The sequence below is a fragment of the Anabrus simplex genome, chromosome 1 (assembly GCF_040414725.1).
Source record: "Anabrus simplex isolate iqAnaSimp1 chromosome 1, ASM4041472v1, whole genome shotgun sequence".
Taxonomy (NCBI): Eukaryota; Metazoa; Arthropoda; class Insecta; order Orthoptera; family Tettigoniidae; genus Anabrus; species Anabrus simplex.
In genome coordinates this window covers 517,119,440-517,135,423 of record NC_090265.1, presented here as the reverse complement: position 1 = coordinate 517,135,423, position 15,984 = coordinate 517,119,440, and the positions used below count along the sequence as shown (strand labels likewise).

Sequence of the window (15,984 nt, the reverse complement as noted above, 5' to 3'; positions counted from 1 at the left end):
GATCAAGAAAAATCTAAGCTCTTAAACATGAACCCAGGTCTACCTACAGTTAAAGGCCTCCCAAAAATTCAAAAAGCTAATATTCCTATCCCTCCCGCAGGTACTGCCACCTCGACGAAGGCAATATGGCATTGCTGGGTGTTTTTGGAGGCTTGCGTGCTCAAATGACCCTTAGAGCTATGCCAGCGGGAGCTACGGCTCCTGGTAGGACCACCCAAGCTGGGCAGGTCTAAAGCGATGGGCCAGACTAAGAGCAGTACCCTGGTCCTCCAGGTTGGAGGTTGGGCGTGGGGTCTACAAACCTACCCTGGAAAAAAAAATCTCATTACGGAACCAAAGGACAAAGGAAACCAGACGGATATAACGGATAAATGACCCTGGCAACGGAAACGGCATAAGAATTGGCATTTCGCAACGTGGAACGTAAGAACGCTGAATAAACCTGGAGGATTATTGAATATGAAGAACGAAATGAAGAAATATAATGTGAGGGTGGTAGCAATACAAGAGGTAAAATGGAATGGAAGTGGAGTACTTGCAATTGGGACACACACCTTGTTCTATAGCTGTGGAAACAGAGGATACGGAGGTACAGGGTTCCTTGTTGATAATGCATATACGAGTGTAATATTGAACTTTAAGCCCGTTAATGACAGAATTTGTGTTCTACGAGTAAAAGCCCGCTTCTTCAATATATCTTTCATACGTATATATGCACCAACAGAAGATGCAGAGTCAGTAGAGAAGGATACCTTTTATGAACATCTGGAACAAGAATTAGCACTAGTGGCAATGCATGATAAAGTGGTTATGGGGGACTTTAATGCCCAAGTGGGAAGAGAAATTGCTTACAGGAAAACAGCTGGTAAGGAGAGTTAACATGAGGTTTCGAACGATAATGGTATAAGGTTGATTGATTTTGCTACGGGTAATAACATGCTTATTAAAAGCACATGGATGCAAAGGAAGAACATAAGGAAAGTAACATGGTGCTCCCCTGATGGGATCACAAACAGCCAAATTGATCATGTGCTTATAGATAGACGCCATGCTTCAGATATGTTGGAAGTGGATAGCTGTCGAGGTGCAGATGGAGATAGTGATCATTATCTGGTAAGTGTCAAATACAGACAAAGGATAGCAAACTACAGAGAGATTAAAAGAGTTGTAATACCCAGGTTTGAAAATATGAAGGATAAAAATAGAGCACACCAATATGCAATGGTTTTGACAAATAGCCTTAATGAAATGGAAGATTGGACAGGAGAGAGTACTGAAGTAAGATGGCAAACAGTTAAAGGTATAATATACAAAATGGCCGAAACTGTTTTGGGCAGAAAGAAACTGTTACCGTTTTTTAGCGGTAGGTAGAGGTGTAAGAAGGTGCGGGCGTGAATGGGTTTTCAAACTACGGAATCAAAGTTAATGTAAAATTTAACGAGGTTATATTTTCTTTTCAATATTAAGTAATAACAAAGAACAGGTACTTAGTAGCCAAAACACAATTTGAAATGTACAATTACAGGGGTTACAGAGTTTGGGCTTCGAGCCCTGAGTTCACAATTCTTGAGCAACTAGCCCAACTTTCCGATATACAAATTTTAACAAAGGGGCAGAAGACCCCAATCAAACCCTGGAGCACTTGCTCCAAATTACACAGTTAAGCCTCCTCGAGGCACACAACACTCCGTTTCCAAAAGAGCCACCCGCTCTTTAATTTAAGCCTCTCCCAGGCCACACCAAACTCCACCTTCAAGTTGTCCACAACGGACACAAACCCAGGGGTAAAATACCCAATCTACTGAGGTCTATTAAATGAAAAGCAGGTTAATTAAATGACCTCTAAAACAATTTGAGAGGAGGCGAACTTGCACTCCTAATACACTTTGATTTTAAAACCTACTTTGGCACTAGGCCGTTATTACAAGGGCTAATCCCATACTACAGAGGTGACTTAATAGCAATTTACATTACATTACGGAAGAATAGGTTGAGAAACAATAAGTTCACCTCAAAACATTATGAGTGGGAGCTCGAGAGGGTTAGCACTCTCTATCCCAGTATGTAGCTTTTCAAGAGAATAGAAGAAAAGACTAGTTACATTTTAGGAAAAGGTTACATGGTGGAACGCTTCGCACCCGCCCCGAGAGTTAAACTGCTGAGCAAGAAAAGAAAGAATTTATTAATCGGCCATTACCTTATTGTTGACCGCAGCCGAAGAAAGAGGCGCCTCCCGCCTCCTGCTAGGTACTTAACACACTGAAAGATGGAACAGAAGTGGCCCAGAGACCCAAAAATCAGCAGTTTAAATACTCTCGCGGAAGTTTCTAGGCGTTAGGGGAAAGAAAACACCCGCCCACAATGTTTTTATTGGATAGGACCCCGCAACAGATACAAGTTGGGGGAAAATACACCAGATTGGTCAGAAATTACTAAAAGAAATTCGGGATTGGATAAATCTAAAACAAGGGGAAAAAGAGGGGTAAACAGCCAACTTAAACCATAACAGAAAGAAATTTAACAAGAAACAAACTTTTGAAATAAAAATTTCTCCAACAAAATAGTTCTTTGACTCCGCACTAGGGTGCACTATTGTTGATCTTCAGTAGTGTCCTCTAGAAGAGAAAGTTCACACTTCTTACTTCAAGCGAAACAAAAACACATCAAAAGTGACACAGTTCAAAAACTCAAAATTTTCCACGTGGTGACATCTTCTGAGAAAGTAGAGAATTAATAGAGTAGATAAAGTTCAACCTTCCTCCAGAAGAGGAGTTTCAACTGGCGCAACTTTTAAATAAACGGTGTAGAGGTGTACCGCCCGGTACAGAAACAATTGAGGATTCAACACTGGTTTGATGAAGATTGTAGGAAGAGAATTGAAGAAAGGAACGAGGCAAGAAGGAGAATGTTACAGAGAAGAACAAGAACTACTGTACAAGAATACAAAGAGAAGAGAAAGGAAGAGGACAAGGAATGTAGGAAGAGAGAATTTGAGAAACAGTGAATTGAATAATTAGAAGAGAGAAAGACTGCTCATGAAACTAGACAGTTTTATATAAGGGTAAAAGATTCTGGGGTAAATGAAATGAAATTTTTATGCAAGTTTTTATACTTTAGGGATTTTCAGATAATGTCTTAGTGCAGTGCCAAGGAACATTTAATTTTTATCAACTTACAAAATCCTCGCGAGCAAAGCCGTGGGTAACAGCTAGTTATATTATAAGAGGGAAATAAAGAGATTAAGAAGGAAGTGCAGATTAGAAAGAAATATAGTTAGGAATGGTTGCGAGAGTAAGGGAGATTGAAGGAGCTCACTAGGAAATTAAATTTAGTGCAAAAATCAGCTAACGATAACATGATAGCAAACTTGATTGACAGTCATACAAATTTTAGGCAGCAATGAAAGGACATGTACATATATACTTTAAGGCAAAAGCAGGTTCCAAGGAGGCCATTCCAAGGACCATTAATGAACAAGGGGAGTGTATATGCAAGGACATACAGAAGGCAGAAGTTTCAGTCAGCAGTATGTAATGGTAATTGGATATAAAGATAACATCCTGATAGAGGCGGCGACTAATACTGGTGAAACACAAAAATTTACCTATGATAATACAGACATTTATAAAGAGATACAAAATTTGAAAGCTAGAAAAGCAGTTGGGATTGATAAGGTTTCTGGGGATATATTAAAGGCTACGGATTGGGATACAGTGCCATATCTGAAACACTTACTTGATTACAGTCTGCATGAAGGAGTGATACCAAATGAATGGAGATTTGCAATAGCAGCCCCAGCATACAAGGGAAAGGATGACAAACATGAAGTGGATAATTACAGGCCAGTCAGTCTGACATGACTGTTGTTTGTAAACACTGGGAAAGCATTCTTTCTGATCATATTAGACACTAACTGGTTTAATAGAAGGCAGTTCGTGTTTAGGAAAGGTTGTACCAGTGAAGCTCAACAGCATCCAGCAAGATATAACAGATATTTTAGATTCAGGAGGTCAAGTGGTCTGTATTGCTACTGATCTATCCAAGGCTTTTGATAGGGTAGATCATGGGAGATTATTGATGAAAATGAGGGCTATTGATCTAGACAGAAGAGTGGTTGAATGAGTGGCTACATTTCTAGAAAACAGAACTCTGAGAACTTAGGAGTAGGTGGAGTGTTATCTGATTCTGTAATGATTAAGAGGGGGCCCACAGTACAGTATTATTGGACTTTTATGTTTCCTTATAATATAAATGATATGACTAAAGATTTGGAATCACATATAAGGCTTTTTGCAGAAGATGTTATACTGTACAAAGCAGTAAATGAATTGCAGGATTGTGAGCGATTGCAGGGACACTTAAACATTGTGAGATGGACAACAGACAAAGGTATGAATGTAAATGAGATGGAAAGTCAAGTTGTAAGTTTCACCAAGAGGAAAAGTCCTATCAGTTTTAATTACTGTGTTGATGGAGTGAAGTACCTCATTTGGAACAATATAATATACGGAATATAAGGAATGATATTCATTGGGGTAATCCTATAAACAAGGTTGTTAAGAAAGGTTACAGATCTCTTCAAATGGTTATGAGAGTAAGGATGTAAACAAGAGGGCATATAAGTCTCTTGTAAGACCACAGATAGAGTTTGATTTCAGTGTAAGGGACCTCACCCGGACTACCTACTTGATATGAGAACTGGAAAAAAATTCAAAGGGAAGCAGCACGATTTCTTCTGGGTAATTTCTCACAAAGGAGTAGTGTTACAAAAATGTTAAAAACTTTGGGCAGGGAAGATTTTGGTGTAAGAAGACAAGATTCTTAACTATGCGGTATGTTTTGAGTTGGAAATTCTAAGTTCCCATGGAGGGAACTAGATATTTTTCCACCAATACAGCATATCAAAAATCAGATAAAAAATTAGATGTAGGGTTTTTCCGGCATTTGCTCTATTAACCAGCATTTCGTCTTAGGTCTGACACTACTGTAGACTCGTCAGAGTGGGATGTGTCAGACCCTACCCACTGACGCTGGGGTGTATGCAGGTGAACAGCTCTATTGGTGGAAAAATATCTAGTTCCCTCCATGGGAACTTAGAATTTTCATTTGGAATTGCTAGGCGGGCATTAATTCCATTGTGAAGTCTTATCTCCCGTACGCAGTTATCAGACTGTGCCTCTTAAATAGGCTTCTGATAAGTTCACCTGCATACACCCCAGTGTCAGTGAGTAGGGTCTGACACATCCCACTCTGACGAGTCTAGTGTCAGACCTAAGATGAAACGCTGGTTAATAGAGCAAATGCCGGAAAAACCCTACATCTATTTTTTGATCTGATGTTTTGAGTTGTCAGTGGTGAGATGGCATGGAATGACATATGCAGAAGAATAAGCTTGAGTGGAACTTTCAAAAGTAGGAAAGATCATAATATGAAAATAATGTTGGAATACAGGAGGACAGAGTGGGTCAAATATCGATTTATGAGATGAGGGGTAAGAGACTGGAATAATTATGAAGGGAAATGTCCAATAAATTTCCAAGTTTGTTGAAAATATGTCAGAAAAAGCTAGGTAAACAATTGAAAGGGAATCTGCCACCTGGGCGACAGCCCTAATTGCTGATCATTGATGAATGACTGACTGATGGTATGCCTTTGTCAGATTTATGAATGTCATGACATGATTCTCTCCAAATTCCCAATTATTTTCCATTAATAGCGTCATGCTCAAGATTGGGTCCACTGTAAGATCTTCCACTTCTAAAACCATATTGTTCATCTTGCAACTATCCTGCCTTTCTTCTGATTCTCCTCTATAATAATAATAATAATAATAATAATAATAATAATAATAATAATAATAATAATAATAATAATAATAATAATAATAATAATAATAATATAAATAATAACAATAACAATAATAACAGTAACAATAATAATAATAATAATAATAATAATAATAATAATAATAATAATAATAATAATAATAATAATAATAATAACCCGTGGAAGTTTCAGCCTGTTCCTCTATTGGGCACGTCCGACATGGCAGATCGGGAGGCTCGCCGGACTTGTCCGGACGGTTTGAGGGAAATAAAATACTCTCGCGGATAAAAACAGGCACAGCTCGCCATCATCTTCAGCAACCCCTGAAGCTCATTATTTCAGCTGTAACCATGACACCGACATAGATCGATGTCCCCAATACTTTTAACTTGATAGTATGATTGAATCAACCTACAATATAACTACCCCAGGCCCCAGTAGACATACTAGTTTTTCTCGGTATCGGATTCTGGGGGACCGAGAACATCATGCGGGAATGTATCGGAGCTTCCCAAATCTCTTCGCCCAAAATGCAAAACTTTCTTTGGTAGTATAAACATCAACACACTTTGGAAAACTGGGAAGTTAAAACAATTAACAGACATGTTAGATAACTTAAACATCCAAATTTTAGCACTTCAGGAAACCAGATACACGGATGAAAATAATTTTGACTCAGGAAATTATAGAATTTACAAAGGCAAGCCAGCAATTTCCCTTCATAAGAGACCATTACAATTTGGCACAGGATTCGCTGTAAGAAGAAACATTGTAAACTCAGTACTTAACTTTTCTTTGCCTTCTGAAAGAATTTCAACACTATCCATTGAAACAGGAAACAAAGCTTATAAATTACTTAATGCACATGCACCCACCAATAACTACAATCAAAAAGATCCACAAATGGTGGAAGACTTCTGGAAACTGCTAGAAGAAACTACAGCCACAATTCCAATCACATAAAAGTTCTATTAGGAGATTTCAATGCCCAAATTGGCAGAGAAAAGAAATTCAGGACCATTGTAGGACTATACCCAGCGCTCAATAGAACTAATAAAAATGGAGAAAGATTAATTGATTTTTGCAAAAAAAAAAAATTGATCTCAAATTAATGTCAACACATTTCCAGGTGCTTCCAAACAAGGAAATAACCTGGAGATCCCCAAATTTTCACTTGGGAGAATTTCAACTAGATCATGTGGCTTTTCCGAGGAAAATCAAAAATAAAGTATGAATGTTAAAGTTAAAAAAGGGATCATCGATACTAACAACCATCTATCCTTAAACAAGGTCAAATTTCAACCAAACAGGTCCAAACCCAGAATAACAAAAAAACCTGTGTGTCGATCTGGAATTTCTTAAACAGAACATTAGTACTTTCCTTGAAAGTATTCCAACTCACAATCCTTCGAACTGGTTAGAACTCGAAGATATACTTTTGAAGGCTTCTCGAAATGTTGGCACACCACCCAGGAAACGCAAACATAGGTGGTGGAATGAAACCTGCGACAAGGCCATAAACTTTAGAACTAAAGCCTGGCAGAATTGGAATTCTCATAAAACTGAACAAACCTGGCAGGAATTCACCAAAATACAGAAACAAACAGAAAACTATCAAGTCTGAAAAACGCAAATACGAACACTACAGATTGGCAGAAATTGAACAAAATTTTACAAAAAACAATACACGAAACTTTTACAAAACTTTCAGGTATAATAAAAAAAATCAATATCTCGGAATGCAAAACTTAGACACTATAATACAGTGATCAAACCTGAAGCGTTATATGCCTCAGAAACCTTAATCATTGGTGGCGGATCTTTAACAAAAGATATTGAGAAATAAGAAAGGAAAATTTTACGAAAATTTTTTGGCCCAGTTTGCATAGATGGAATATGGAGAAAAAATCATCCCAGGAGATATGTCATTCTGAAAAAATTTCTCACACTTTTCGAAAAAGACGATTGAAATTTTATGGACACATTATCAGAATGTACACTAACAGGCTAACTAAAAGAATTCTCAACCTGGCCCTTTCCTTAAAAACCAAGAACAGCTGGCTTCGTGAAATTGAAACAGATCTTCAGGAAATCAACATCTCAGAAGACACTGTACAGGACTGATGTAAATTCAGAACCAAAATCGACAATCACCACTTTGAAGACAAACCCAACACCAGAACTACTATAACTTGGACAGAAGGACCAAGAAAGAACCTCGACGAGAGGATGAAGAGATTTTGGGAGGAAAAGATGGCCAACACATCAGCTAAGAAAGTTCAACCATGCTCCTGAGTAGGGCAAAACGATGTAAAAAAAAAAAAAGCATATAAGTTGTAAACGCAGGTATGTTTTGTTGAGTGTTTCAGATATCACTGGTGCAGTTCAGAACAGCAACAGTGATTTTATTTGTCAGACACTTCAGAAATCATTGAAAGTGAGGAAGAGTGAGAGTGATGACAGTTCTGACAAAATTAATGTCAAAGCTAGTGGATAGCATGAAGTTCTCGCTGATGATCCTGGACTCGCACAACATTCAGTTACAGAGATAATACTGGTCCCCTAACCACATTTCAACAAGAACAGCAACACCATGGACTGTGCAGTGTTCCGATAAGAAAATCAAAGGTGTCTGCTATGAAACTGTATATTTTTGGCTACTGTACATCCAGGTGTTTGTTTCAAACTGTACCACACAAAGGTTAACTACAAGGCCAATTACTAAAGCAATAGGCATGACATATCAAAAAGCAATATCAAAAATAAAAGTTCATAATTAATTTTGGAACTGAAGAAGCAACTGTGTAAACATTTTTAAATTGTGCACCTTCTAAACACAACCAATTGAAAAAAACATTCCCTAATTAAATACAGCCTTTACGGTTAAAATAGCTGGCCATGAAAAAATCCATTTCACTTATTTTTTCATGCTATGCAGATGGCACAAAACTCATTCCTATGGTAATTTTTAAGAGGAACCCTGCTCCTACAGATAATATTCCACAAAAAATTGTTCTTTATGTTCAAGACAAAGGGTGGGTGGGTGGGTGGGTGGGTGGGTGGGTGGGTGAGTGGATGAAAATGGAATGAAGGTGTGGATGGAGAAAGTGTGGACTAAATGTTTTGGTGGCCTCGTAACAAAGTCTGTGTGAAAAGTTCAAAACACATATAACAGAAACAATCAAGAGGATTTGAACTCTCAATTGGCGATCATACTAGAGGGACTCAAAAGTCAGTTGCAGCCACACGATATATCAATCACTTGGACATTGAGAAAGAAAGATGAGAGAATATTGGAGGCACTAGAGATGTGGGTATGGAGGAGAATAGAACGAGTGAAATGGGAAGACCGGGTAAGGAATGAGGAGGTATTACGAAGAGTTGGAGAAGAACGAAGTATGTTACAAACCATTAGAAGGAGAAAAATGAACTGGATTGGACATTGTTTGAGGAGGGACTGTTTACTGAAAGAAGGAATAGAAGGAATGGTGAAAGGCAAACGAGGAAGAGGAAGGAAAAAATATCAAATGTTGGACAATATCCAAGGAAATAAATATTCGGACATGAAAAACTTGGCGCAGGACAGGCAACAGTGGAAGAGGTTCATCCCATGACAAGACCTGCCATAAGGCAGAATACCTAGATAGATAGATAGATAAGCTATTTAAAGTCTTCATGCGTGGGGAATGGACAAAATGGATGGATAGACTAAATCACGATCAAACACCAATAGGAAGGATAAAGAGACCAACTATTGTGCAAGTGTGTGAAAAATCATTTTAAGAAATGTGTTATTAGCAATGATCTTAACAGTATTGCTAGCAATGTACTTTTTGAAGACTCAGAAAGTGATAGTGGACGTAAACATTCGGACAACATTTATGACTGATAATGAAAATTAATATATTGAGGACTGTGATATTTTGTGTCTGCTCAAAGTGTAATGTTACTTGATAAAATTTTGGTTGAAAAATAAATAATATTTTTCTTAAATTTCCATCCTAAAATCAAGATGTGTCTTATGGTCCGAAAAATAAAGTAGCTGTAAGCAAATACTGACTTACCAGTAGTAAAACTAGGAGAATATATGAACCCCTGTTTTGGAAATATGAGTCGATTTCTCCAAAATTATAATTCTGAGCTAACTGAATGCACAATTACATCCAGAATTCTCTACTATCTTCTTGTGTTTTAATTTAGTGCCAGCAGAATATGCAAATATATTGATGCTTTTCACATTTTTGCAGGTGTTCCAACTAATTCCAGTATAATAATTGAGTACTGGCTGAACACATCATTGTGCCCAAGTTTTGGGGTTTTGTATGTCTCTCTTCTTTTACAGGTACTGTTAATTCAGGTGAAAGACTGATATTTTTCCAGTCCACCAAAGTACTCATGGCTACTTTGTAATGTTTCCTCTTGCATTCAGCAGGTTCCCCTACTATCTTGTTTCAGGATTTACCTTCAGGATTGGCTTCCTCAGTGATCAATGAACAGTGGTTCAGCATTAAAATGCATTTTGGTTGCCTTTGGTACTAGAACACTGGATTTGAGGTCAAGTGTTTGTAAAGAGTCATCAACTGCTGAGTTCCACTATTAAAATTTAATATTGGTCAACTATATTGCCAGTCTACTTGACCGCTCCATGTCGTCTTTTCTTGTGTTGAAGGAGCTGCTGCTTCTGATGGAAACGCTTTTCACACAAGTCGCAGGAATGACGTTTTTCTCCTGTATGTATACGTCTATGTTCTCTTAGGACATCTAATCGTATGAAGGTCTTACCACAAACATCACATTTGTAAGGCCGTTCCCCAGTATGTATAATGCGGTGCCGAAGTAAATGAGTCTGGGTCTTAAAGCATTTCTCGCAGACGTCACACTTATACGGTCGTCCCCCGCTATGTGTGCGCATGTGAAAGTCGCGTTCACCCTTACTTTTAAAACTACGAACACACAGGTGGCAGGAAAAGGGCTCTTCGTCTGCATGTACTCCCATGTGCCTGTTGAGTCCCCAGCTCTTACTAAAACCCTTACCGCATGTATTACAGCGGTATGGCTTCTCACTTTCTACAGGAAAATATTTTTGACAATATTCACATTGATACGGTTCTTGTCTCTCACTCTTAGGAGGATGGTGGATTTTCCAATGATCTGAAATTTTGGAGTATGTATCAAATTTTTCATCACAATAGATACACTCTAATGGTTTCCCATATGTGTGTAACCGATGGAGATGCAGTGCCATTGCAGGATAGGTGATGAACTCTTTGGGGCAATAATTACACAGATACATTTTAGTAATCCTGAAATCAACTGAGCTACCTTCCTCACTTCTATGGCCAGCCTTATGTGAAAATAGCTGTCTATATGATTCAAAGCACAATGTACAAAACCTACATTCATATGGAGTGTCACTATTATGCTGTTCCCTGTGTGAATTAAGTGAAGACGGAGAAATGAAATATTTGTCACAAAACTCGCATGTAAACAATTTTGAAATAATAACCGGTTCATATGTCTTCTCAGTTTGATCCACATGACTTCTCAGGTGCTCCTCAGCCACCTGAGGACTAATAAATACCTCCATACAAACTACACACTTATACGCTGTCTCTGGGGCACAAGATGACTTGTATACAAGCAGATGTTTCTTAAGTGCTGCTTCATTTACAAAACATATCCCACAATGATCACACTGGAATGGCTTGGAGTCGACATGAGACATAATGTGCGATCTTAGAGATGGTTTATCATGAAACCTCTTGTGGCACTCATTGCATTCAAAAGGACGTTCTCCCGTGTGCAAACGTTGATGTGCTTCCAGTAGGCTTCTCTTAAAAAATGTTTTGTTGCATTCACTGCAGGAAAAGGGTTTCTCACACTTGTGGACAAATTTCCAGTGGCTATAGTGTCTCTTTTCATTTGGAAAGGTTTTAGCACAAGATTGGCAATAGAGGGATGTGGCCCCTTGATGAAACTGTTCATGAAAGAGTAATCGCTCTTGAGTCCGGAAACTTTTATTGCAAACACTACACCTGAATGCATGAGGCAGCTTGACGAAACATGAGTGGGTCTTAAACTGAGTCTCACTATGTAGCTCACATCCACACAACGAACATACAAGAACGCTACCCTTCAACTGTTCACCTTGTGCCAGATGTTCTTTTATATGATATTCAAACTGTATCCTGTCTGGAAAACATGTCTGGCACACACTACAAGGGAACATGTTGGACTCTGCATGCAGAGAGGAATGTTCCAAACACTCTGCCAAAGTTGGAAAAAATTGTTTGCAGAGAACGCAGCTGTACATCACCTTACATTCCCCGGCTACTCCTTCTTCACTGCTATCCTCTATGTCTGTAGCATTCAGGTCTACCACAGTATCCCACCAGTGTTCACTGAGAGATAGTTCCTGCTTACATCCATTCAGCAAACCAGTCATTCTGTTGTCTTCTAACAATGTATCATCAGCTTGTACTACCATGCTACCTTCATAGCAGAGAGGACAGCAAAATTTATCTTTATCCTGATTGTCACCACAGCTAGATTTATCAGGGTTGTTCAAGTATGGTGTCCATGACCTGCAAACAGAAAATGCCCATATGCAGAAGATAAACTGATAAGAAGTCGTAGTTTATCACGAAGGTCAGAACAATATATATTGTTTGGATTAAAATGCTACTGACCATTAAATTATCAACAGTAATGACTTTACAAACATAACATTTATAAGCTTAATGATGGGGTCTGTTTCACGCCTTTTCCTTCCTAAACAAATGAAATGTCCTTTACTTATTGTTCACAGGAAAGACCAGTTAAATATTTCCATAGCAAAGAAAATCATTTTCTGAAAAAATAAAAAGTTTACAGTTCTAAAATGGAGCCAGCTAAGATTCAAAGAGCAATCATGAAAATACAGTAATATTTTGGATCAACCAGGAATGAGTTAGCTGGAAAATTTATGATGTCTAATAACAGACCATTTATATTGGAACTATAAATTTACTCATTCGGGACAAATGTTTCAGATTCCCTACGGGAATCATCATCTATATCATCTGATGGCCAAGCAGGCATCAATGTTTGGTAGTGAGAAAAGGTCTCTCATAGTGCATTGGCACTGCTGGTGGCTTCAAGTAGCCTCCACGGTATGCACTAGCCATGCGTCTTGGTAGGTGTGCTAGGTACCAACTGACGAGCCCAACCTAGCACAGGAGGGCGAAACGCTGGCAACCAGGAATGAGTTAGCTGGAAATATTTCAGATCGTTAAAAAGAATAAAACCAAATAAAAACATTTAAAAAATAGAAAGAAAATTTAAAACAATTACAATGTGAGACTCAACTCGAACAGCTTGCCGTGGTCAATGATAAATGAATGGGAGACGATAAATAGAGGAAAGGGTGGAGAATAATGAGCGCTTATTAGAGAGTGGGAGGAAAAGAAAAAAATCGGCAGCGGGAGAGGGAGATATCTAAGGAGGATCATGGGTTGTTGCGAAAGGGGCAAGTAGCATGAGGGTATTGTGTAAATTGTGAAAGATTGATCACTTACTTGTTGACTTGAGGTTATTTAAAATGGAGATGAGAAAATTGAAAAGGGCGTTAGGCTTCTCAGAAATATCATTCAGGTTGTTTGGACTGAAAAACTGGTCGAGGTGTATAAAACTGTTTTCAGTGATGTCTAGGAGAGGGCCTTTATTTAGAGTGCTGAGAATTTCGATATCCTGGTCTATTGTAACAGACTGTCGAACAGAAGTGACTGTCAACATAGTTTTTGAAAGTTGTAAGGCATAATATTGTAAGAAGCTTGTGCCTCTTAGAGGCTGGACTAGAGATCGGGCCAGCTAGGAAGACATCTGGGAGCGCATGCGCACTTTGGACTATCTCGCGTAGCGTATCCCCTCCTAACAGAGCTCCTGCTACAAGGACAGCTCAGTGCATAAGTTTACACTCTGCTGCCACGCTCTGCTTTCTAATTTCCCGTTGAGTAGTAACTGTGGTTAGTGGTGATGTACGTTAGGCCTATCTGTGACAGTATGGAAGGCGTTAAAAGTAGCCTGCATCGTAAGGTGCTAAAGAGTCAGACTCGTGCAGCAATCTTGAACGTTATAGACTTTATGGAAAGGGAGGCAATGGAAGAAAAGTTTGTGATAGATTGTAAAAAAGTGCAGGAAAGAGTAGCAGCAGCTGTTGGAGTGTCAGAAAGTTCTTTGGTACGGATTAAGAGTGAAAAACGAAAGAATTAGGAAAACCTATGGATAGTCCGTTTGAAACACCAAACAAGAACAGAATGCGCACAAAGAATATTACTGGATTGGACGACTATGACGAAGGTGCCGTACGTCGTATTGTTAGCAATTTTTATTTAGATGAAAAATGTTTACCTGCAGTTTCAAAAATTCGTGCAAAGTTAGGTAAAGACTTAAAGTTCAAAGGATCCATAACTAGTATCGAGCGAATTCTTCGATCATTAGGATATTGTCAGAAAAAAACTAACACTAACAATCGCATCCTAATGGAAAAACATGACATAAAATACAAAAGGTTTGTTTATTAAAAAAATGCCCAGTATCGGGCGGAGGATAGTTGTACATGCTGGCGGTGAAATGGGTTTCATCGAGAACTGTCTGCTAATCTGGAAGTCTGGCAACAAGCGTGGCGACTACCACGACGACATGAATAGTGACCGTTTTTTAAGAGAATGAAAGATAACTTCCACCTTGCAGTGTTCTCATAATTGACTACGCGTCATATCACAACAAGGAAGTAGATTGTGCTCCAACCTCCAGCTCACGTAAAGCGACGATCTCCTGGCTAGTGAATAGGAACATTCCACACCGTGAGACGATGTACAAACACGAGCTTTATAAGTTAATCAAATTGCACAAGCCGGCACACAAAACCTACGTCTTAGATGAACTCATGGAACAGTACGGACACCCGGTAATTTGACTGCCCCCATATCACCCTTAATTAAACAGCATTGAAATAATGTGGGCAAAAGTGAAGAACTGGGTAGCATCTCACAACGTCACCTTCACTATTGACGATGTAGAGAAACTAACTAGACAGAAATTCGCGTCAATATCCGCCGAAGACTGGAACATAAAAGGTGGGGAACATTTTGAAGACATTATGGAGTCCTTTGCGATCCAGCTGGGAGCCGACGACACGTCATCCGGTGAGGATGACAGAAGTGATGACGGAGGACTCAGTGGAAGTGAAGAGATGTAGTGGACATAATAAAACAAGATGTGCTCCTTTTGTGAATAATTTAGTGTCATTATTTTAATACTTATTACTTCTAGTGCCATTTAAGTTATCTTCGTATACATACGTTGTTACTCAGCATATGTAGACCCTTTATGGTGTTTTCCTTTTATGAATTATATTTTGTTTCTGTACCTGGGAACTGACCTAGGGAGAGTCTCTGCGACCACCTTGAGACTCTGGCTAAATGGAGGTGTGATGCGAATATAAGAACTCAACAAGAGAGTTCTCTTAGCCTCTCTCACCTCAATTCTCCATTTCCTACCTACACGTGGTGCCCCTGTTAAGCCGAGCAACCCAGTGGAAGGTTGGGTAACAACCCCAGCGGGAAGCTGGGTCGGTGAGCAGAGTGGAATTGGGGGTCAGTGGAAGGCAATGGGAAACCACCACTGTTAATTTTCCCAAGACAACCTCATGGCTTTACTCAATCATAAATCAGTGTCCGGAGTAAGTCTCCCAGTCGGATCTCCGGGGGGGGACATGGTTAAGTGGAGCATCTGAACGTGCAAATCAATCCAAACCAACTTTGCGCGTAGTTAGAAAGATTGCAACCTGGAATGTACGAGGTCTCTTACAGACAGGAAAACTGGCTATCGTTGAAAGAGCAATGAGCCTACATGATCTGGACATACTTGGACTCAGCGAGACACATTGGAAAGGTTGTGGCCACTTTGTCACTCACTCGGATAACACCATATATTTTTCTGGAAGCGAGGATCTCAGTCGGAATGGTGTCGCTGTAGTCATTCCTAAAATACTAGCCAGTGCTGTCGTCGGATATGAGTCTGTCTCTGACAGAATCATCTCCATTAAGATGAATGCTTCTCCGTGTAGGATCAACTTCATTCAGGTTTATGCTCCTACTGCAGTTGCAGTGGATGAAG

At 39.1% G+C, this 15,984-nt stretch overlaps 1 protein-coding gene and 1 pseudogene across 2 annotated transcripts in view; one reads left to right on the top strand and one right to left on the bottom strand.

Annotated features, from left to right (window-relative positions):
- The window catches only part of LOC137501081 (uncharacterized), a 58,190-nt pseudogene extending 49,867 nt beyond the window's left edge, over window positions 1-8,323 (top strand).
- Window positions 8,324-9,513: 1,190 nt separating this feature from the next.
- LOC136868747 (zinc finger protein 665) overlaps window positions 9,514-15,984 on the bottom strand; it is a 114,335-nt gene continuing 107,864 nt past the window's right edge. For both annotated transcript variants that reach the window (XM_068227109.1, XM_068227110.1), the window contains exon 5: window positions 9,514-12,410. In XM_068227109.1, the coding sequence (XP_068083210.1) occupies window positions 10,457-12,410 (1,954 nt within the window). In that variant the 3' untranslated portion in view covers window positions 9,514-10,456. The remainder of the gene's footprint in view (window positions 12,411-15,984) is intronic.